General features: G+C 44.7%; 1 protein-coding gene across 17 annotated transcripts in view; it reads left to right on the top strand.

Moving 5' to 3' along the window:
* The window catches only part of CAMK2D (calcium/calmodulin dependent protein kinase II delta), an 805,387-nt gene that overhangs the window by 520,918 nt on the left and 261,802 nt on the right, over window positions 1–22,667 (top strand). For all 17 annotated transcript variants that reach the window (XM_078676756.1, XM_078676751.1, XM_078676753.1 and 14 more), the window contains exon 8: window positions 19,487–19,570. In XM_078676756.1, coding sequence (XP_078532882.1) covers window positions 19,487–19,570 — 84 coding nt within the window. The remainder of the gene's footprint in view (window positions 1–19,486; window positions 19,571–22,667) is intronic.

Here is a 22,667-nt window from a genome sequence, read left to right as displayed (position 1 = left end):
TGTCAGTGCTATATGAGACTTTTGGAAAACTAAATACATGAGTGACCGATGTAACATTTTTGAAAGCAATACAAAAATGGTTGAGGGAGGAATTCAGTTCGATACAAGCAATTAGTCAAGGGGTGGGTAGAAAGTTCAGGAAAGGGGGTCTTCGTCACAATGTCTTTTTAACAGCGAGCCATCACTGGTAGGCTCTGGTAGTCCGTCTTCTTTCGTTGGCGCTGTTGAGCACCGGCGGTGGAGCTATAGGTCCAGCTCGGATCCATCCTTACGCGTTGCAGGGTGCGATCAGTCCCCTGCTGTTAGATCACAGTCCTGTTTCCTAACTGATCTTCTTAGGGGTGCCTCATGCTGGGCACCTGCGTGTCTTTCTTCTTCCGTGGCAAAACCTTATTCTATCTAAATGCTGCTCTTCTTTTCTGAGTCAAAAGTTATGCGAAAAGGGTGATGTTGTTGAATAATCGAGGGAAGAGAGGGCGGAGCGGGATCAGATCTTTGAACACACCAAGGGACCAAGGGAGCAAAGGACGACGAGCAGGCAGGCCCATCAGTCGGGCTCAAAAGGGACGGGGACTTCAGGCACGAGTGGGTCAGCAAATCGAGGGCTTCAAGGCAGCCCTTCATTCCTTCATCTGCCGAGTTTGAGAGTGGTGCCTCGTCCCGCGCCTCGTTGCTCTGCGACTCCACCTTTGGTTGAGGTCACACGTGCTTCATGATCTGTGGCCAGGCTGTGCGTCACGTCCAGCTCCTCTCCTCCGGTGATTGTATCTTTGAATGGGTACAAAACAAGTTTTAGAAAAACTGGCAGGAGAAGACATTTATACATCTCAATTCCGTCCCCAATCCTAAGTAGGTGGGGGATAGGTTCATCGGTCACAGTCAGAAGTCATCACTTATGGAGTATGTAGGAGGGCATTTCCACTGAATTCGTAAGCCTATTTGGTGTTCATTCGTGACGTACGTGGAGAGAAATCGGACTCCCATCGACAGTGTATTCTATCAAACTCGAAATCGAGTCCTTAGGTAGAGACTCGCCTTTTTTTTAACCCAAGTACAGAAAATCTTACATTTCCCTTTCTGGGTCGGCTAACTCTTGCAAGCAGGGGGGTTATCATCATGAGAGGGGGGCAGAGGCTAAACATGCTTTTCTTGGGGAGCGACGGTTAATCAAGGTCATCAATTACGCTTCGGGGATAGCTGATATGGAGCTGGGGTCAATCGGGAGAAGCGAGGACGCTTTGGACAGGGAGCTGGGGTCAATCGGGAGAAGCGAGGACGCTTTGGACATCCGCACTTAAGTGCAGAGGGGGGGGGGGCAATCTGGGCATTGGGGATTGCATTTCTAACGAACTGAAAAACAGAAGACCATTGACGTTATAGTCCCCCTATAAAAAGGCCAGATTAGGGGACATCAGTCGTCTTACCTGTCCTTTCTTTTCATTACGAACTCGGGTTCTATCGTTTTGCAGAAAGGAGAGGTAGTAATATGGCAAGTTACAATGGTTTTAGTTTTGCCGAACACCTTTGTGTTCGAAGAGACCCAATTGGGGGGGGGGGGGGGTGGTGTGTGTGTGTGTGTGTGTGTGTGTGTGTGTGACACACACGAACACACACACCAACCAGCAGGGGTTAAGTAATACGGAAACACAGGCAGAGGGACGACGTAGATCCATACATTACATACACACAAACACAGGCGGGGGAGACAGTACATGTATCATATACAAAAATCCGAGATAGAACAGTTATTGGCCAAAATGATCTCTTCCTGTATGCTGCGCATCCTAAGCTCTTTTTACCTTTTATCGTCGGCTGCCTTCACTGGTGGCTTTGGTTGCACACACTTACACCTTTGTCAATTGGTCAAGAACTAACCTGGTCGGGCTAATGCTCACGGTGGGATTCTCGAATCATTATTTTTTTTTTTTTTTTTTTGCAAATGTGTTTCCAGGCTGAGGCAACAGTGGGTGTCAGTTGGGAGAACAATGGGGCAGCTTTGAGTTTCATGTCTATGAGGGTGCGAAAAGGAGGTAGTAGATTTTAAACATTGGCAACATTCCTAGTCCTCCAGGCGGAGGGTACTTGGGTAAACCTCACCTCAGAATATTCCTTAAACTTTTCCTATTTAGTTAAACGTAGGAATTTATTCATTAGTGCACGTCATTCTTGGTTGTATTATTCGGGGTGCCAAGCGAAGTCATATTTTGTAGTTTCCGCTTCAGGCTGTCCTCCCAAGCGCTAAGTTCAGGGAGAGAAATAGTCATTGTTTACTCGTCGTGTGTAGGCACCATAATCAAACCCCTTTTTCCCATCTCTTCGTCCGCTAGATCACCATTTTTTCGACTTTAATCGACGTTCCGATGTGACCTGCAGAAAGAGGGAAAAAGAAGGGGGTGGGGGCAGCATTTAAAAACACATTAGCGCGCATAAACCCGAAAAGGCTTTTACTTACTACATACTCGGCCTATCTCCACGGGATGCAGTCCCTGCCAACTTGGCGTTTAAGCCCAGGTGGACCGTTTAGTGTGGGAGAGATGATTATCGGAAGCCTGTGGATAGCATAGGTCGCCCAAGAATGGTATTACGGATCGTGTGCAGGGGGGGGGTCAGAACAAAGGGCAGTCGGTGTAAAGTGGGGGGGCGAGCTCGTGCTCTCCTTTGAGGAAGAGGGATAACCTACAGTGGTACGGGGTCGTTGTCGTTCATACTAGGGGGGTCAGGTGGCACTCCTTCGGGGCGACTTAGGGGCATTTTAAAACAACTTTCCTGATACAGGTAGCATATAAAGTATAGGCTAAATACCAGGATCTTTAGCGGTTGCTTTAGGCTGTACAAAAATGAAAAAACACATACAACAAAAAACCTGGACCGTTCATATTTGCAATATTTCTGAGTACTATACTTTTTTTTATTTTTTTAAACCTTTATTACGCAGTATTGGCAAACAAATACGGGCCTACAACCATCCGGCCGGCCTCAACATCTTGTAGGTCAAAGTAGCAATCTATATGGCGACTCGGTAGCAAATCGGAACAAAGCACAATCATTCTGAATTACACTGAGGACATGCGTAATACCGAGAAGTAGGAGAAGTGAAGGTTTACACTTTAAAGTTTATAAAGTATAACGAAAAAGTAGGAGCTGAGAAGGATCGAAGTCAATATAATCCGTCTAAAACAGAAGCGGGCGAGGTACATCAACAGAGATCCATCAAGTCGTAAAGCTAAATCAAAATGGCGGCATACAGACAATACAAAAGGATGAACAATCCCACAACACGTTACTCGCCAGTCGTCACCCGCCCCGCATCGATCCCACCCACCACCCAAGAAAGAGAGCAGAAATAAGAATGTAGAAAAAGAAAGAGAAGGCCCATAGAAACGGAATAGAGAAAACCCCTTCCCCCCCCACCCTACACGCATGCAGAGGCTACGGCCACCCCCCCCCCCCCAGCAGCATGCCTGTCGCCCCGAAGAGTACCCGAAATACAGAAATAGTAAAAGAGAAAAAGAAAAAAGAATCAGTGAAGATCGGAGGAGGGCTAAACAGTTGTAAACAAAACCATCAACATCAGTAGTCCCAGCTGCCCCCCCCCCCCCGGGTCCAGAACCCAAAGCATAACCAACGTCCAACTCCCCAGTCCAGCGAGCATTATCCATTCAAAACAGGCAGCAGAAGGCAAAAAAGGGAAAAAACATCATCAACCTTGTCCCCTCCGATCGAGCGCGACGATGAGGCACCATCGTAGCGCAGCCATCTTGGATGGAAAAAGCAGATAAAACGACAACCACAATACAGAGCTCTGTCCACCAAGGTCTGTCCACCTCAATGTCCCGTGGTCGACGGCTGCACAAAACAGGGAATTACACAGCAGCAACCTTCGAAAAGCGATCGGCCAAAACAAGAGTAACAAAGTCAGGATAGGGCAGAAAGACACGCCAGTAGGACACAAAGGAGTAGTCCGGCACAGCGTCCCAAAACTATTCCCCAGCCATTGCACCAGCCCAGACACTCCACACTGCAGCTTAACCATAACAGGCAATACCACGGCTGGGTCCTCCAACGTCTCCACGTAGATCTGGGTAGGCAATTCACGGCAGCCAAGCACAGGGTGTGGCGAAGCGGTCATAGCACGAAAACCAACACGGCCAGTTGCGGGCAGAATGGCATCAAGTCGGTCCCCCAGGTCCCGGGCATTAGTAGATAGGGTAGCTCGCAAAGTACCCAAAGCGCTCAGAACATCGTCAAGCGACAGAGACGCCGCAGGTGAGGCAGATGCAGCAGCTTCCCGCACGTGGGGCTCACAAACATAAGCTTCACCCCAAAACTGGTCGTCGACATCCATCGTTAGTAGCCGGTCAGCACTCCGTAGAGCAAAGCCACATTGGGGGCCCAGGGGCCACTCACTCCGTTATAACACCGCACTCAGTTGCGGTGCAGCGCCGGTCGCCATAGATACCCTTAGTGCAGCCCGGTGTCGGCAGTTGCGAGCGCCGAGCGCTCGGTCCAAAATGGCACCCACAACAGCGCTGGAAGGCAAAGAGGCATTCAAAGCCGTCTACAGGCTGGGGAAAGGACACAGTGTAGCACCGTCCGCGGGAACAGTGTTGCGAGCGTGAAGGTGAGCTGGGCGGGATAGCATGTTGCAGCGAGACGAGCAGTACTGCAGCCGCTCTCCGTCGGCCGACCGCGCGCCGTCGTGAGTGGGAGCTGTTGGTGTAATCAGGGTCGGCCGCCCTCGCAGAACAAAGACCCGGTCACCGCCAGTCCGCCCAGAAAGGGACAAGGACGTTCCGCCGCCTCTGCTGCAGGGAGCACGCCGGGGAGCGTACCGTCGGAATCAGGACAACTTCCTGGATCCGAAACATCAACGCGGGCACAGGATAACCGGCAGGATCAGTAGCCCTTCGGAGGGAAAGCGAGAGGGTCGGCGGAGCCGAGGGATCAGGCGGCCATCATGGTTGCAGGCTAGGCTCCTCCGAGTACTATACTTTTTAACCCTTAACTAATCGAGCTGAGCCATCTCACCTGTATTTTAGTTATATCGGAAATAGTGGTGATTTATTCGAAACTTACCAATCTACGCGTGACAACTACGTTTGCTTTTTCCAAAAATCTTTAATAAGAATGTCGGTGCACAAATACGGGCCTACAACCCCGTGGGCCGGCCACGGAGCAGGCTGGAACTGTACATGTGGGGATACTTATTAGTGGAAAACCTAATGGAGTCGGTGGTCGTTGATTTCATAATAAAAAGTGCGACAAGTGCAATAAAATCATATCGAAACCTCAGTGTGAGCGAGTATCATAAGTGTTGAAATTCGAACTTTCAATAATCATGATGCACCAAAACTTAACAACAATTCATTGTCCGAATGTTCAATCAGTACCCATCTCATGTCAATTCATTGTCCGAACACATAATCAGTACCCATCCCATATCAATTCATTGTCCGAACTGACAGTACACATCCCATATCAATTCATTGTCCGAACATATAATCAGTACACATCCTATATCAATCCATGTGTTTAAAAAACTGCATACATATCTCATGACACCAAGGCTGAGCAATCGGGGTACAACAAGGAGTTGAAAGTTTCATTTGTACCGGCGCCATTTTGGGTGCAGCCAGGCAGATCCAGGCATAGTCAAAATCTCCACCAACTCGTGGTTGGCCCAGAGCCTCTTTCGGCAGTCCAAAAGTTCCGTTAAAGTGCAACAGAAAGGATCGGCGGTATGAACCATCAGTCAAAGGGGGAGGGAGGCAACAATTTTTTTTCTACCGGGTCATACTGGGTTTTCACCGGAACTGATCCGAACTGTAGTCTGCAGGATTTTAGTCATTCAAACTGAGGCTGGCGCCAGCATGGGAGCGCCGACATCTCGCGGCTACATTTTCATCGTTCCGCAGGCAATCATGGCAGTCATTCCCCATCGGGGGGTGTCTGCGGGGGTCGGGGGCCCCGTGGCTCTTATAGAATCTTCAAAGTCGAGGAGAACACTTCTGATTGTGGGACTCATTTCTTAATTAACAAGCAACCGGGCCATCCCTTCACGCCGGGCCCGCTCCTGCAGGGTCGACCGCCATTTTACGAGTTCCAGCAGTCACTGCATCACAAGAGTGGACGAACCCTTGTCGGGTGAGTGGAGCGTTGGGGGTGCCACTGGGGGCCTCCACCTGGGGAGGTGGGAGAGGCTCGTTCGCACCACCTCTCCCTCCCAGCGCACCCCATGCAGTTTTTCTCGGCGTTGACATTCATGATGGCCGGACCAGGCGATGAGAGGGGGGGGGGTCGGAGGCATAGGCAAGACATCACCCCCCGGTGGCCTGCAAGGCGCCGCTTCAGGGCCGAACGGGGAGCTCATACCAAGCCGGGGCTGGACCAGGAGATACGAGGGGGGGGGTCGATGGCATGAGCAAGACATCCCCCCCGTGTTGTCGCAGCCATTATTGAAGAAAGAAGAGGAGGGGACGCCCGGATCCTGTCGGCCTCGGCTCCTCTTCTGGCCCACCTTATGCGACGACCTCCCCGGCCGACGGCCGGCAGCAGGACCCGCCCTACTCGTGCCGAATATCTTGTCTTCCGGATGGGCGTAGCCGCGAACCTGTTGCACTTCGGGAGTTTCCAGAAGGGGGGTAGGTATCTGCTGACTTGTATCTATCTCATGTTACCGTTATTGGGGCGTGGCAGGCGGTGGGACAGACATGTTTGGAGCAGTGAGGGGTGGCGAAGCCTAGTTGCCTCGTGGCCGTCGCGATGTCAAGCTTGGCTTCTCTCACCATTTTCATGTTTCTTATTACGGGCTTATTTCTAACGTTTCTTATTTCTAGCGAAATCATGTATTTTATCGTGAGCTATTTCTAACGTTTTCCTATTTGTAGCGAAATCAAAAACTCATCAGTGGCCTACTGATTTTGCTTTCTTATTTCTTTCTTTGTTTTTTATTTTTTTTATTTTTTCTTTCCTTTCTAGTGTGTTTCATGCTAAAGTTTCTGTTAACAGGATACGGTGATTACTTCGTTATTGTTGCATATGTCCTTTTATTAGGGGTGCCCTCCGGTTGAGCCAGATGACCTACCTTTAATAAATGGTCCGGGTGGAACTAGTTTACCAATCAGTGGGGAGTAGATAGGCACGAGAGATTACAACGGGGGACAAAGGTCCACATTACCTACCCTTCACTACTTGCAAAGATTAGACAGAATATTTCTTTTCTATGTTATTTGCAAACAGGGAATGCCTCGAACGAACTATTCCTTGAACAATAAAATGTCCAAGTAATCAATCAGTGGGGAGAAAAAAATGGGCATGACGGATTACAATAGGGGACAAAAATCTGCATTACCTATCCTTCACTATCTGCAAAGGGGGGCAGAATATTTCTATTCTTCCCTGTTTGTAGACAGGGAATATCTCAAAGAGCAATAATCGATAAAAATCGATAACAAACAATCAGTGGGGAGAAAGATAGGCATGACGGATTACAATGGGGGACAAAAGTCTGCATTACCTATCCTTCACTATTTGCAAAGAGAGAGGAACGTTCCTATTCATCGCTGTTTGCAAATAGAAAATGTCTCAAAGAGAACCAATACTTCAAGTACAATCAATCAATCAGATGCATAAAGCCTTCCTACCAATCGGACGTAAAGACGTCCTACTTAACCTTACCCGGACCGGACCGTGTGGGCAATTCTTCGCCTTCCCTTTTCCAGCGCCCGATCGTTCTCTTTCTCCATGTTTTTACCGCAGCATTCCTGTGGGATTCCAGTCAGGACAGTAGGTCACTTGAGAGAGAGGTCCGTTCGGAATCGGTAAAGTTCATTCAATCGGCAGCCGGACGAGGGCCCTCTCAAGGCAGGTATACTCCAATCGTTTAGATGTTCACCCCATCGTCTGGACCTCTCTTACCAGACCTTATGTCGCTGATGGGCCCTACGTTGGGCGCCAATTGTGGAAAAGTCAGCCCATAACGCACCTGATGCCCAGGATGCTGGCGCAAGACGCCTCTTAGTTCCCATCTTGAACAATTACCAAATGAAGAGACGGGCGCTGGAAGCAGGAAAACAAGAACAGAGTTTTATTTCTCATGAGGAGAGCCTGTCATGTCGGACACTCGCATAGTGTCTTCAGGAGGTGCTCTAACAAGTTTCTCTGAGGCTTCGTCTTTTATACACGTTTATGATGCACAAACATTCCTTATTGCAATAAAGACGCTTTGAAGTAGGAAAAAGCATGCTTGGAATCCCAGCTTCAGGCCTATTCCCATACCAGTCGCTCAGATGTCATCCTCCCCTCCTGAATGTAACAATAGATTGTGATCTCTCAGCCGGTCATTCCTACAGGACACGAGGGCAGGAGGGGATGATCAGATCAAAGGTTGGGCAGGCGATAAGATCGGGCACTTCGGTTGGTGTATCACGGTTTTGTTATGCTGGGCAGAAAAAAGGGGGGGTGTACATCCACGTGGCTTGGTCTTAGGACTTGGGACCGGGTCGAAAGGCCAAGTGCAGCTGGGGGGGGGGCTCGTCAGCAGAGGGGAAGGGTGTTCTTGGGAGGAAATGGGGGGGTGTGGGTCAAGCAGGAGTGTTACTTCTAGAGCAGGGTCACGCAGAGGGAGAGGGTTTTATGGCCGATGCATGAGCAGTGCGCGCGGGGAGGGGTGCCGGGGGTTTAACAAACGGGCAGAGAGGCCATGGTGCCTAAAATGGCTGTCGTGTACGTGTGTGCATGGGTCTATGTTGGCGGGATAACACAGTCAGTGATTCGCGATATCCGTTCTGCTTACAACAAGGGGTACAGTGAACACAAATGAACTCTGCTTATGTGCATATACATTGCCATTTTCAACAGAATGACCCGAGAGTGGACAGATACCTGTAGAGTTTGCCACAGGCATTTAATAGAGATTAATGAAGCTATATGTCGTGCCGAGGGCCATCCAATCAGGTGCATTGTAAACCAGATTGTTTGTGTCTCCGAGACTATGTTTGAGCGCACAGAAACACCTCTTTTAATTGTGGTTGGCACTACCTGTTGGCTGGAGATGGGATGGGATCTTTCTTAGAGGAAGGCCTGCCTAGCAACATAGGATGTATTTAGGATGCATTCTACACTGATAGAGATGCTTACCATCCTGTATCTACCAGAGGGGAAATCGCGAATAAGTGCCTCCGACCTGCTGTTTGATATTTATTGATCATGTGGATACAGTCACTGTATTTTCAATACTCTGAAAATGTGTTCCCATAACCAATATTAATTGAACAAAAGTATACATAACAGGCGAAATCTTTGAACCAACTTCCGACACACAGAACTGTTCAGAGTAATATAACACTTTATCACACTCCGATAAACCACCACCTCAATTTCTAACTCCAACAGCTACACCTTAGTTGGTGTAATGATTTATAGACTGTCTAACCCTCCCTCAGTGCTACATTCATGAACCAATCTCTCGGTGATGGAAAAGTTGCCCTTGACAATGAAAAGCTTCCTGAACAGTTAGAAATCAAGTTGCCGCAGTCCACAATCCAAGGAGTTGGGAGAGTTAGACATCCTAAGACTTAACTGGTAACCTCCCTAATGAGAAAGATCTAATAATGAAACAAAGGTAAAAACATATACTCCACCTAAGCTAAAGGTGGGAAAAGGCAAAACTTTTTTATATATATATAACCCACACCCACTCTAGTAGTGGCATACTTCATCATCAGGTGTTATTGCAGAAATTCATGGGACAAAGATCAGTATTGCCAGGAGTCATAAGACAAAAGATGCATATGGCTCAAAATGTTTGAAACATTACCCGTTTGAAAGCATATGGACACAATATGTACCTATAAATCAGAATGTATGAATGAAAATAACATATCTTCTGTTTTTCAGGTACTTCGGATACACAGCATGTGCACCTAAGTATTTTTTGCATGCACAAGTTTATCTTCTGTATGTAACGCATTTACCTGTAAAATTGGCAGCGGTGAGTCACTGGGGGAACTTTTTTCCTGCTACTGCCCTGAAGAATGCCCGGGCCCTGTTGAGGCCAATAGAGTGGGGCAGAAACATGTTGGCGATTACAAATTAGGGTCATAGGTCAACAGTATCCTTATTGCCCCTCATATTCATAGTTTTAACTGGGCCTAGTAACCCTGCGAATAAAGGGATGCCTTTGGGTGAATGAGGACATTTAAAAAAAATTGACCACCTACAAAATCTCTTCATTGAGCTCCCTGGATTATGGTCGAACCCACCTTGACCTTTAGGAGTCAGGGTGAACCCAATGATAAAGCATGGCCACTACTAGTGTGGGTGAAGGTTATATATAAATACGGTTTTGCCTTTCCCCACCTTTGGCTTGAATTTTTCCCTTTGTTTCCTTATTAGATCTTTCTCATTAGGAAGGATACCAGTTAAGTCTTAGGTTATCACATAGAGAGTATTGTATCCCATGTGCTTTCATAGTTGAAAGGATCTCTTTACCCTTCTAGGATCAGAACTTGCACTCCTGATCTAAAAGTGTGAAAGAGTTAGACATCTACATTCTAATCTACATTCTTCACAAGACAGTCCATACATGGCTCACTGACCGTCATGTTCTTACAGAGTCTGCAGAGGCTTGCAGCAACCACCAGGTGGAGCTCCAGGCTTCTACTCCTAATCCCATACATTGAATAGCGCAGCACACATACTTTCCAAATGTTTGATTTACGTGTCTCCAAAAAGACAAACCTATAAATGGCTAAGCTAGAAAATCACTAAGGAACAGCAACATCTAAAATGATTGCCCTAAACTGACCATTGGCAGTCTCATAATCCTTTTGAGGTACATGTATTTCATAAACTTAATAAAATGTTCTCAATTGCCACTGAGATCTCCTATTTTAGTGCACAGGTTATATTCACAACATCAGCTCCCTCCATGTCACAGATTACTTTAGCAGTGCATTAAAAGCTTAAAATACTATTTTCCAGAGTATTTTGTCTACACATTTCGCGTGTCTGTTTTCTAGAATTTGGAGATCACTGTGCCACATGAGCCACACATGAAAGGGTGCTGTGCCACATATCAGAAAATACATGTTCTCCGCTTCATTACGTGCCTATATCCTAGGCTGCTACTCAGTGTGACGACTTAGAGAAACCTAGCTTGCATTGGGTCTCTCCTGAATTCACAGGGGTTCCACAACTGATGTTTCTGTTCCAACCCCCTTGAGAAGGCCAACATTTTAGAGATACATTCAGAGGTTTCACCATTGGCAGCCTCACAGGCACAGTGCATCGTAATTTCTAAGGCTGTTGTCCGTGTGCCAGCTAATTCTGTTTGCTATAATGGTTCCACTTGTGGTTAGAATTATCCTTGTATTTGTGGTGTATTTGTTAATGCCAAGGCCTGCCTCCTGGTGCATTGTCTCAGGCAGCCTAGCACACCAAGCGGGGCAGCTAACCATCTCAGCCAATAATAAGTAGTTCTTTTTGTGGTTCTCCTGCTGGAACCTTTTGCAATACATCTCCAAAGTAGCCAGGCTTCTATGGATAGCAAGCTCCACAATCATCATAACCCCTAATCCCCCCATGGCACCTTTGTACCAAGCTTTCCCACTTTTTCAGAGAAAAGATCAGGAAAATTTGCACCACCTTAGAACCTCAGCCTTTTCCCCTCCACAATCACAGCCCTCTTGCTCATCGAGAATAACCCTAAAACACCACCATCACCACCTGGCACACCATCATCATGCTTGAAATCACAATGACCTTGAGCTCCATCCACTCAGAAGCACCATCAAAATCCTGCCCATACCACCGTTCTAAAAAGAGACTGAACCCCATCAGTGCAGCTCCTTCAACACAGCCACTTGCCCAGATACCTGAAAACATGTGTCAATACTTTAACTAAATGAGCTCAAAATGTTGAGAAGCAGGAGCAGGGCTGTGTGAGTCCCACAGCATTGCAGGACAACAAAGAAAATCTTCATAGGACAAAATTCTAAGTCAAAATCATAAAGGCTTATTCAAATTTAAGAGTTATTACAGAAGGCGCAAATAGTTAATTAGATTCAAAATCTACATCAATAATGTGTCAAATTAAGCCAGTTACCAGAGATCATTACTTTAGTTAATTCTCCAAAGTAAGTACAAAGCTAGAATCAAAATATAGTTCAGCAAAGGACTTGGAGAAACCTACTAAGTTCAAAAGTCAAGAAAAGTCTAAATCTAATCCTATAAAAGGACTGAGATGTAGTCTGCCGCCAAAAAAGAGCCAACAATCTAAGTACAACGTCAGATAGCAGTCTGCCATAGTCTGGTCCGATTCGAAGACAAGAAAAGATTGACACGCATACCACAAAAGTTTCAGACAGTGAAAAACTAAATACTTCACAAGGTGAGATTTCGCATTATAGGGGTGTACTAACAAGGATACATTACATGAACCAGTCAACACTGAAGAAATTGTGTTATGAGAAACATAAGATAGATAATAATTTGGAACCCTTTACCCTACAAATAAGGGGAATGGCATTGCATTATTGAAGTAAATAAAGTGCAATAAACCATTTAAGCAATGAATGAAGCACAGTTGTGCCCTGGACAGCAAACCTTGAAATTGTTATTTGCTCGTGAAACGCAAATTAATACATTTTATTTACAACTTCTAGAGCACCATTAAATGACAATCTCCTTTGTTTTCTTAAATGGAAAAGAACTCCAGCTAGAGATGTGAACTAGGACATTCCTTCATAGAAAATAAAGAAAACACTTTTTGTCTATAAATTAAAAAGTGCAAGTCAGTGAGAACAGGCTAATATCTAGTAATGTCGACTTAGGCCTTGCAATGTGATATTCAACAACAGCTAAATAGGCATTATTTTCTCATTATTAAAAAATGCTCCCACTCGTGTCACAATACTAGCCCTCTAGTAGAAACCCTCAGGATCCTCCAAACCACTGGCGAACTCCCAGCCGATCTCTTTCCTACCCTACACTGCTAATGGTATGGAAAACAATCATCAAGGTGGACTAGCTGACCACCTAATAGAGAGACACCTTCTTCACCCTTCCCAATCTGGATTGATGCCCAAACAAAACACCAAGACCACCCTCACTACCGCCACAGACAGCATCCGACCGACCAGGGACAGAGGAGACACAGCAGCCTTTATCCTACTGTACTTATCTACCCCTTTGAACACAGTCTTTCACACCATCCTCATTAAATGCCTAACAGAAACTGGCATATAAGGCCACCCCCTCCGCTTGATCTACTCGTTCCTCACCGGGCCTACCCAGCCAATCAGATTAGCCCCCTAAAGCTCAACTGACACCAACTTCCTCAGTCCACACGGTACGTTTTGCTAACCTCAAGGTACCCTAGGATTCAACATCATCTCCTATGACAATGACACCCAGTTCACTCTTTTCCTTTTAGATGCAACATCTAGCGCCTCGACATACTTCACCGCCTGCATGTCCGAAGTCGTCGATTAGATGAAACCATCTGTCATTGTCAACACAGACAAAACTGATGTGGTACCTTGCTGTTGAACTCCATCTGATGAACAACAGATCATGAGTCAACATCCATATATCCATCAGGGCTGCTCCGGGACTGCTACAATTTAGGAAGTAACTAATATACACCTCATAAAAGAACACCACACTATGACACATTAACAGCTCACTTCCAAAACCCATCTTCCCATATGCAAATAAAACATACATGCATATTTGAGCAGCTGATGAGTACCTCAGATTTCTCTTCAGGAACCGAGGAGTGCTCTCTGGTAGCTCAGGTGCTCACTTTGTGTAGGGGAGACCTATTGCTTTGTGCATTGGGAGCATATTCTTTTATTGATCATCCAGTGGTGCTGTTCATGGTTGACCAGTACCCTGTTACCTAGCCAACTAACCAGAAATAAGACTTTTGTGGTTTAGGGTGCTCACTTGTACCTTTAAGCTGTTGCTTTCACTGGTCAGATTGTGCCATTTGTCCCAACTCGATACACTACCTTTTTGCTATGCAGGTACCATGTGTACTATAATTTGAATTGCTTTTATGTTTTACCGTTTTTGTACTGTTTAGATGTTTGACCATCTCTATTGTTATAAACTGTCAACTTTGCAGCCATTTTGGAAAGAGACTTATCCTATGTTGTGTTGTTGATACTGGTTTGCCAACTCCCAACCCTTTATAGACCCAGTAACATTGTAATTACTTGTTACACACCGCATCAGCTATATTCTGTTTAAAGTATTCTGAAAGCTTCAGGAACACTAGAACTGTGTTGAGATGAACGTGCATTACAACTACGCAAACCCTATTCCTAGTGCATAGTTAATGGCCCTGGGTTTCAGTGCTATGTTTTTTCACTGTATTTAGTTTAGTGTTTTGTGAAGTATATCTCCTTTTGGAACCCAACATTTGTTACATATGATTAGATATGAGTTTTCTTGCAAAGGTGATAAGTGTTTTTTACTATATGCAGATGAGCCTTACACCACTTCCTTGAACTGCCTTAACTGCTCGACTCCTCACGGAGACCAGGAGGTTTAGTGAGGCTAACCTTCCACAACAGATCCTGACTTTGGAGGCCTAGTTATTAGAAGCCCCCTTTATCAACCCTTTTCGAGTGCTTAGTGGCACCTGCATCTGTCTGTCCTCAAAACCAATCCGAACACCATCGCAGGACCCTAGCAAGCAAATCTTTTACTGGCAGCATTGGTAATCCTGTTTCTTGCTCAGGAAGGTTGGAAAAGCTAAGTTGAATAGTATGCCCTTTATAAATCTGACCAGAGATAGAGATAGTCAGTTTGTAAGGTTGATGAATTCTAGTGAGAGATGGCTGCTCAGTGCAGTCATGGCAACCCTAGGCTTTGTCTCCAAACTATTTAGCAAACTTGTGTGGGGCAGTTAACAGTGTCTTATTTTTGAAGCCCTGAACCCTTGAAGCGACTTGTGCATTGAACCTGATAAATGTATATGAACAGTCTTGAATACAGTTAGCTTGACATTCTTATGGACATTTGCATGCTTAAGGGCAAGATTGTAGTAGCTCCAATCTGGTGATGACCTTGAGCTCCACAGAGACCATCTGTTCTCATATGTGAATTCATGTGAAGCCAGCTGAGTAATTAAGAAAATAAATGGTGTGGGTGATTGTATGCGTTTAAGGTTCAGGCATAATAATAATAATAACTGATGAAAACATGATGCATAGTCGTATAGTCTTATTTCTGAAAATGTTTGCTGCAGAAAGTGTACTTTTAATGCAAGCTGGAGATGAAAAGTTTAACGACTGAACAAACCAATGAATGTTAACCTATTGGAAGATGAGTGGCCTGCACTGTAGGATCTCAATGGCATATGGTTCATACAGAACACTTCTACTAATGCCTACTGCAAATGATTGCCTTCGAGCAAAACACATCACACGGGTATTTCTAAGGATTCTAGTTTAAAACCATGCCAGCCACAGATAATCAAGAGTTGTCACTTTTATGAGGCAACCGGGTCTGACACTACACTGCTGACACTTCATTGCTGAACAAATTCTTATTGGAAGGAGAAGTTAAGGATTATTTGCTAACCTGACATGATCCCAGCACAAAAAACATGTTTAGCTCATTTCCAAAGAATTCCCATTATTGCACACAGGGATATGTATAATAAAAGAACCTGTGAACATTTTATGGGGGCGGGGGTATGGATTTCCAGACCAGCCCTTCATGCAGTGCTATCGCCAGGATAATTTATTATTTATTCAAGACTTTGATATAGCACTAGCTAGACCGAAGATAACAGAGAGGTTTACAATAGTAAATGTTCACATCAAAAACAAGTATAGGCAGAGCAGCTGAGTCACAGCACTGAAATCAGTGGTTGAGCACGAGGGAGGAAGAATAATATCAAAGGCCAACCTGACAGCCTAGTTGGATGATAGATAGTCCGCTAGTTGAGATGCCGGTTCAGGAGAAGGTCCTTCAGTTGTCTCTGGAAGTTATAGAAGGAAGTATTCGTTCTGATAGCATTCCAGATTTTATGGGCAAAGCTTGAGAAAGAGCGAGCCAGTGTTTTTTGTTTGTGGGCTTTACGCGCAATGAGGAGTAGGGTGTTTGAGCTCTTAGGTATCTCATCTGACTTGCCTCTTTTAGTTTTGAGGCGAGGGAAGCTAGTTTTTCAGTGTGAAGGGCTTTGTGGGTAAGACCAGCGGTTATGAAGTGGCAGCAAGCGTCAATTGGGAGCCATTTCAGTTATTTCAGGGCGGGGGTTATGTAGTCCTATTTTTTTTTTTATTCCATTGTGGCTGCCGCATTGACTGTGGTTCTGAGGAGGGCAAGGTGGGATTTAGCCGTTCCTGTGAGAGTGGCGTTCCTCGTAGTTATTCGCTTGAGTGACAGATTTAAGAACATTTGTTGGCAAGTAGGGTTGGATTGTGTTCAGAAGTTTCAGGTTCTTTAAGGCTTTCTTCACACTATTCTTTACATGATCTTTCTTGATCAGTTTAGGGTCCAGTGTGATTCCTAGAAAGGTGACAGAGTAGCTAGGGTTAGAATTCAGTTTAGAGAGTCTATGGAGTTTTTCCATTTTTGCATCAGGAGGATCATTCTGTCTGTGATATGAGGAGAAACTCGTTATTGTCTTGGTTGAATTTTAGGTGGTTCCGAGATAGCCAATGTTGGACTTATTTGAGGGTGGTACTTGTTGTCTAGTGAGGAGATTTCCATGTAGAGCCGAGTGTCATCTGTTTATTGATGGAAGAGGGAGGTGTTTGCTTGGTTGAGGATGTTGGTGAGGGGTTTTGTGTAAATCTTGAACAGTGTGGGCGAAAGGAAAGAGCCTTGAGGGATACCCTGGGTTATTATGTCGTATAAGACGTTTGGTTGCTTAATTTGATTTGTTGAGGGCGGTTTTGTAGAAAGGATGTGAACCACCATAGAACCGCCTCATCTGCACTTAACCTTTTTTTAGAGGTAATCCAGAATAAACTTTTGGTCAACTGTGCCGAAGGCTACTGATAGGTCTAGGAGTAGGAGCAGACAGCATCTGCCTGTATTCAGAGATTTGTGTAAGTCATCTACTATGTTCAAGATAGCTGTTTTCTTGCTGCAGCCTTTCCTGAAGCATGATTGGTGCAGGTCCAGGATATTGTTGACACATCTCTAGAGTTTTGACTAGGAAGGAGAGGTTGGAAACCGGTCTGAAGTTCTAGAAGTCGATCGGGTCAGCTCTGTTTTTGTAAGCATTGGTGTGACTTGACTGGGTTTTGAGACAGTTTGTCATCACTCCAGTCATAAGGGTCTGTATATAATAATCTTAGTCCAGAGGGACGCTAGGATATGATTGAGTTTTTTCTTAGCAGGGAGGCTGAAAGGGGGGTTCCGTTAGGTGGGTGGAGGGCTTAGACGTAGTCAGCAGGGCAGATATGTCAATCTCAGAGATTGAGCTGTATACCTTCCAGCTTCTAGGAGGTAAGTGGATCCTTGGATTCAGTTGCATCTGTTGTCCTGTGGCGTGATCATTGCTGGAGTTGCTGTGGAGAGAGGGAGTGGTGTTATGTTTATTTCTCGGAGGGGGGATTCTCATTGTTTGACTGGTTATAGTCATCAAGGGAGAGCTTGATCTTCGTGATTTTATCCTTATTGAAATTGGTGAATTTGTCACACCGTTGTTTGTATATTTGAGTATTTTGTAAGGCTGGCTTGGAGGTTTGTTGATTGATGATGTTGAAGATCTCTCTGAGGCAGTTTTTTGCCTCATCATGAGTGTTGCAGAAGGTTTTTTTTTATTCATGATGTTTTCTTTTTGACATATTTCCTGTACTTCGTCTGTAGCTGTTCAAGGTGGGCTGTTGATGGCTTGTTCACCAGAGTCGTTCAGACGCTCTGAGCTGTCTTCTGTCAGTGTTACGGTCTTTGTTGAACAAGGATCTCGAGGGTGTGTTTGTCAATTTTGTTTTATTCAGCAGGGCCACTTAGTCCAGGATGGAGGACATTGTTGGGTTGTAGCGAGTGGTAAGTTCAGTTGTTGAGAGGTTCTTTGATGAGGGGAGTAGTAGTCACAGCATTGTTTCTTCAAGGTCCACTAGAGGGACTTAACTTGCCTTATGTTTCTCATCCATTGGAAGGTTTTTTGTGTGTGAGTTGGTGGGGGTTGAGTTTGAAACGATCACTCTGGCTGTGCTAGAGGTTGTCTTGCTATACGCACCAATGCTGGGGTGTAAGAATCTGGCCCATAGGTTGTTAGTCGTTTTCAGCTCAACATGTCTGTTGGTTGGAGTTATCTAGTTGCTACATGGATGCCTCTGGGTAACCTGGCTGTATGTTTTGGTTGCTCAGTGTGGAAGAGTGTTTTTCCGCCTTTGTGGGTGAGGATATGGTAGAGACCTTGGTCTACCTGTTAGTTGTATTGTTGACCCAGTCAGGCTTTATGTTGGGTTGAGTGAATCCTAGCAAGGTTCCTATCACCCGCAGTTCGCCGGGGGATGTTTCCTGTGCACTGACCCACTTACTGTAGTTGAGTAGTTGCTCCTTGTGCTGAGAGGGTTGTTTGTTTGAAGGGTCTAGTAGGAGTCTCTGTGAGTCTGTTAATATACTGAGGCTGCAATTGCTGTTGGGTGATGATCTGTGGATGGTGTTGGTAAGTTTAAGCTAGTGGATTGGGGTTCAAGACGGGTGACTGGAAGGTGTCACTAAAAAGTGAGTTAAACACTTGAAGGTAATTGTCCGCTGCTTTGAAGATGGTTTGGCCATTTTCATGAATTGAGATGGTAGATTTTGCTTTGAATGAAGGGCGGGTGATATACGTTTGAGGCCATAGAGAATGTAGTGTGAGGCTTCGACTGTCTTGAGGAAGCAAAATGCATTCCGTCATTTAGCTGTGCATCTTATGTGGAAGATCATATTGTTCTTAATGACTCCTTTTGAGAAGCGAAAATCGGAGTCAGATATGAGAATTTTACCGTCACTCCTTAAAATATTGCGTTTTAATTTTTTTGCTCCATTTTTGGATAGGTCAGTTGGGTAGTTGATTCCGGAAGGGAATAGAGTGGGAGGAAATTAATTATTGTGATCTGACATCTTTCTTTGTTTTTGAGGTCAGCAAGCCATAATTAGTACTTTTACCTGCAGATGGCCGTAGTGGGATAAGATCCCGAGGGAAAGCAAAAAGTTTGGGGAACCAATTCATGAGTGGGTAGGAGTTTTGACTGCTTCTCGAAAGCTGAGAGCTGTTTATCTGTATGTGCCTATTTCATTATGGCTGCCTCGGTTTGCGGCATTGTCCTGATTGGAGAAAAGAGTCCAGTCCTCTCCCAGGATAATTTCTGTCAATACCTTTAGTGTAAGGGGTAGTTTCAGCTTACTGTTAATATTGTGTTGCCTGTTGTAGTCTGCACAACATTGTGATATCACAAAGCAGTGTTGGCTTGAAATATGTGTAATGTCTGCCTAACTTTATTTCTCTGTGCTTTTCCCTCTACAGGCTTTGCTGGGACACCAGGTTACCTTTCACCTGAAGTGTTAAGGAAAGATCCATATGGGAAGCCTGTTGATATGTGGGCATGTGGTACGTCACTTTATATCCAGGCCTACTCTGCAGAGAAATCGCACATCTTTTTGGTTTTCTTTAATCTCTGAGCTCTTCCTGACAAGTTAATGCATGCTTTATTTATTAACTGTAAATCTGTTGGCTGCAGTTTAATTAGCACCGATTTCTTCTGTGACTGTGCAAATCAACTGTGTTAACATAAGAGAGTCACGTGGTCCCTTTGGTTCTCTGAATGTCAAGCACTCTGCAGCCTGGATATTGGTCAACATTCGCAGACCGTTGCTCTCTATAGCTCTCTGCAGATGCCGCCCCTTATGGCCAGTGCAAGTCTGTACACTTTTGACAAAAAAGTTGTTCTCTTCAGAATTGAGCTGTGCATCCTACGTGTGTGTTGGGGGTTTGAGGGACGTATGGGGCTTTGTCTAAAGGAAGACTTCAGTGGCTGCCTCATCCACTTCTAAAGTGGTTCCTTAAAACCATAAGCATTTTACCAACATACTTGGCCAAAGTGCTTTTGCAGCGAAAAGATGGACATCTTTGCTATTTTGAAATGTTAAATATCTTAATATGAGTAAATACAAGGTAATACGAGATGTTCACATTTGTTCAGATTTTGGTAGCATATGCCATCTGTCCCTTCCCCAGAAACCCCTTACGGTATTTTAAATGTCACCTACTGGATTTGGGAGAATAAATGAACACAATGTTCACTCTTTTCTTTAAGACTGCTCGTCCTTTCCTGCAACCACCTAACTCACCTTGAATTGATTGACTCTCTTGCAGTATTTCATCTTACATGTTCCACACCCGGGTTAAGCCCTACACCTCGCTCAAAAGTAAATCCCATCTCTACTCACTTATTTGCTTGTCCTCCCTTGTCAATTTTATGCTTATTGGGAGGGGGAGGAAAGCAGTCAAGCTTTAACCCCTTGGCATGCCAAATTTAGAGCAAATTGGTCAAAGAATTCCCAAATTATAAGTGTGTCCCAAAAACCTGGAACGAAAGTACATCAGCATTTAATGTACAATGTTTTTTTTGTGGTTTGGTTAATTTTCAGCCTGAGTTAGAGGTATAAGCAATAATGAGCTTGTCCAGTGTATATGCACCAGTTCTCATCTTTTGTTCATCTTTACAAATGAAAAATAACCAAAAGGTGCACACAATTTGTGCATCTGTGCTTGATGCTCACCGAGCCTCTCAAAGTTTATGAAGATTGGGAGGGGTGGGGGGGGGGGGCAGCATTGCAGCAGGAAATCACTGGGCCGGACCACTTACAACAATGGCGTATGGCTTGGATTTCTTTTCTTCTCAGCCTTGCCTCATGACCAGGAAGGGGTAAAAGTATGCCTTTAACCATCTCTCCATGTTCAGAAGCAGAATGGAAGTATTTTCACAGTATCCTCCTAGTTTTGCCTCATGGTGGGGAGGATTTGGTAAAATCTCCTGCCTTCCCCAAGGGTGGGGCTGTGGATTTGTGGCAGTATGTCCCAATCCCCTCCTTGCCCAAGGACCAGGGGTACTGGCCACCACAAAAAACAACAACAATAAATTGAGTGTTGGCGGGGTTATTTTGTACAACCTTTTCCCTCGCAGGTGAATGTTTATTATAATATGCCCTTTATTACTCCCTTCGCAACGTGGCAGAGTCAGAAAGGAGTGTGACACAAATAACAAATAAAACAGATCAGCTGTTCGTCGTTAATGTGCTGCCTTCACATTTACAGAGTGCCTGTAATGCGCCACCTTCACCCTCTAAAAAGCAAGGGGGAAGAAGGGCTAGGACAACAGGCAGATGATCTGTCACACTGTTCGCAAAAGGGAACTCCACAACCATTTGTAGGTGACCCACTCCTATAGAAGAAAATTTAATTCCCAAAAAAAACTAAAGTTAGAAGTGGAGCTAAGAATGATGGGGTATCAGTAGGGGCTACAGCACCAAACCTATAAAGACCTGAAATTCACAAGTTAACTCACATAATCTCTCACCCCTGTCCTACACTCTTACCAATGTCAAATCTTTACACAAACGAAATGCCATGTTACACAATGTACAATATTAGGAATTACATATATAGTAGTTAGACATGTGTAGAATTCACTTGTTGAATGCAAAAAACATGTAATACCATTATAAATATCCATAGTGCCACAATACACTGGCAATAAGATGTGTGTTAAATGTACAATAACTTCAGCACAGACATACTCCTACCATTGTCAAACAATTGTTCACACAAAATACCATATTAAACAATGTGCAAAACCATACATTTCATCCACAAACTAAACATGGATGGAATCCAAATTTCTAAGATTAAATCCTGCCATACCGTCATACTGTACCCAAAATAATGTTATGCACTGACTCACAAGTAGTATGTTAAAACGTATAAACACCGCATGACCATAGCAGGCAATAATTTCCTCAATGTCAGAGGCCGTCAAACAAGTACATATATATATTTCCCCAAAAAAAGATTATGCAATTTTCAGTTATATTCAATCTCACTCCATCCACATGAACAAACTCCTGAATATTCTCAGTCTGTCAATGCTGTCTCATTTCCAACTTTCACAAATGATGGCTAGAGTGGGAGTTAAGTATACGTGTTTGTGATGGGAAATTAGGTGAAGGAAGGATCTCAACTTGAATTTTATGTCTTTCCTGTAGCCATTATTCACATTTTCATGAAATGTATCTTCTGTTTTATGGAAATAGGCATACAGTGGATTTAACAATAGTACAGCAACATACCTTTTTGCTCGCTGTTCTCCAATGCACAGTCTTACAACCATAATCTACATTTCCCTAACCTATACACTGGAACACATCCCATCCCATCTTAATTGTGGACAAAGGAGGAGCCAGTAGGATAACCTATGATTTTAGACAGCAGGCAGAAGAAGAATAAGAGTGTAATACAACAGAGAGAAAGATCAGTGTGGGATACGAAGGGGAAATCTGCTGTCAAGAATAAGGTGGGAGGTTGTTGTGATTTCAGAACAGTCGATACAATCTCACATTCCATTGTATATCAGTCAGTAGATTTGTAGAGTACTTCTGGTCATCCATGAGGGTATCCAGTCGCTGAAACCATCTAAATGGTTACATTT

Source organism: Lissotriton helveticus, chromosome 2_1, assembly GCF_964261635.1.
Source record: "Lissotriton helveticus chromosome 2_1, aLisHel1.1, whole genome shotgun sequence".
Lineage (NCBI taxonomy): Eukaryota > Metazoa > Chordata > Amphibia > Caudata > Salamandridae > Lissotriton > Lissotriton helveticus.
The sequence above is the reverse complement of the archived record's forward strand: the minus strand, read 5'-3'. Positions and strand labels throughout refer to the sequence as shown.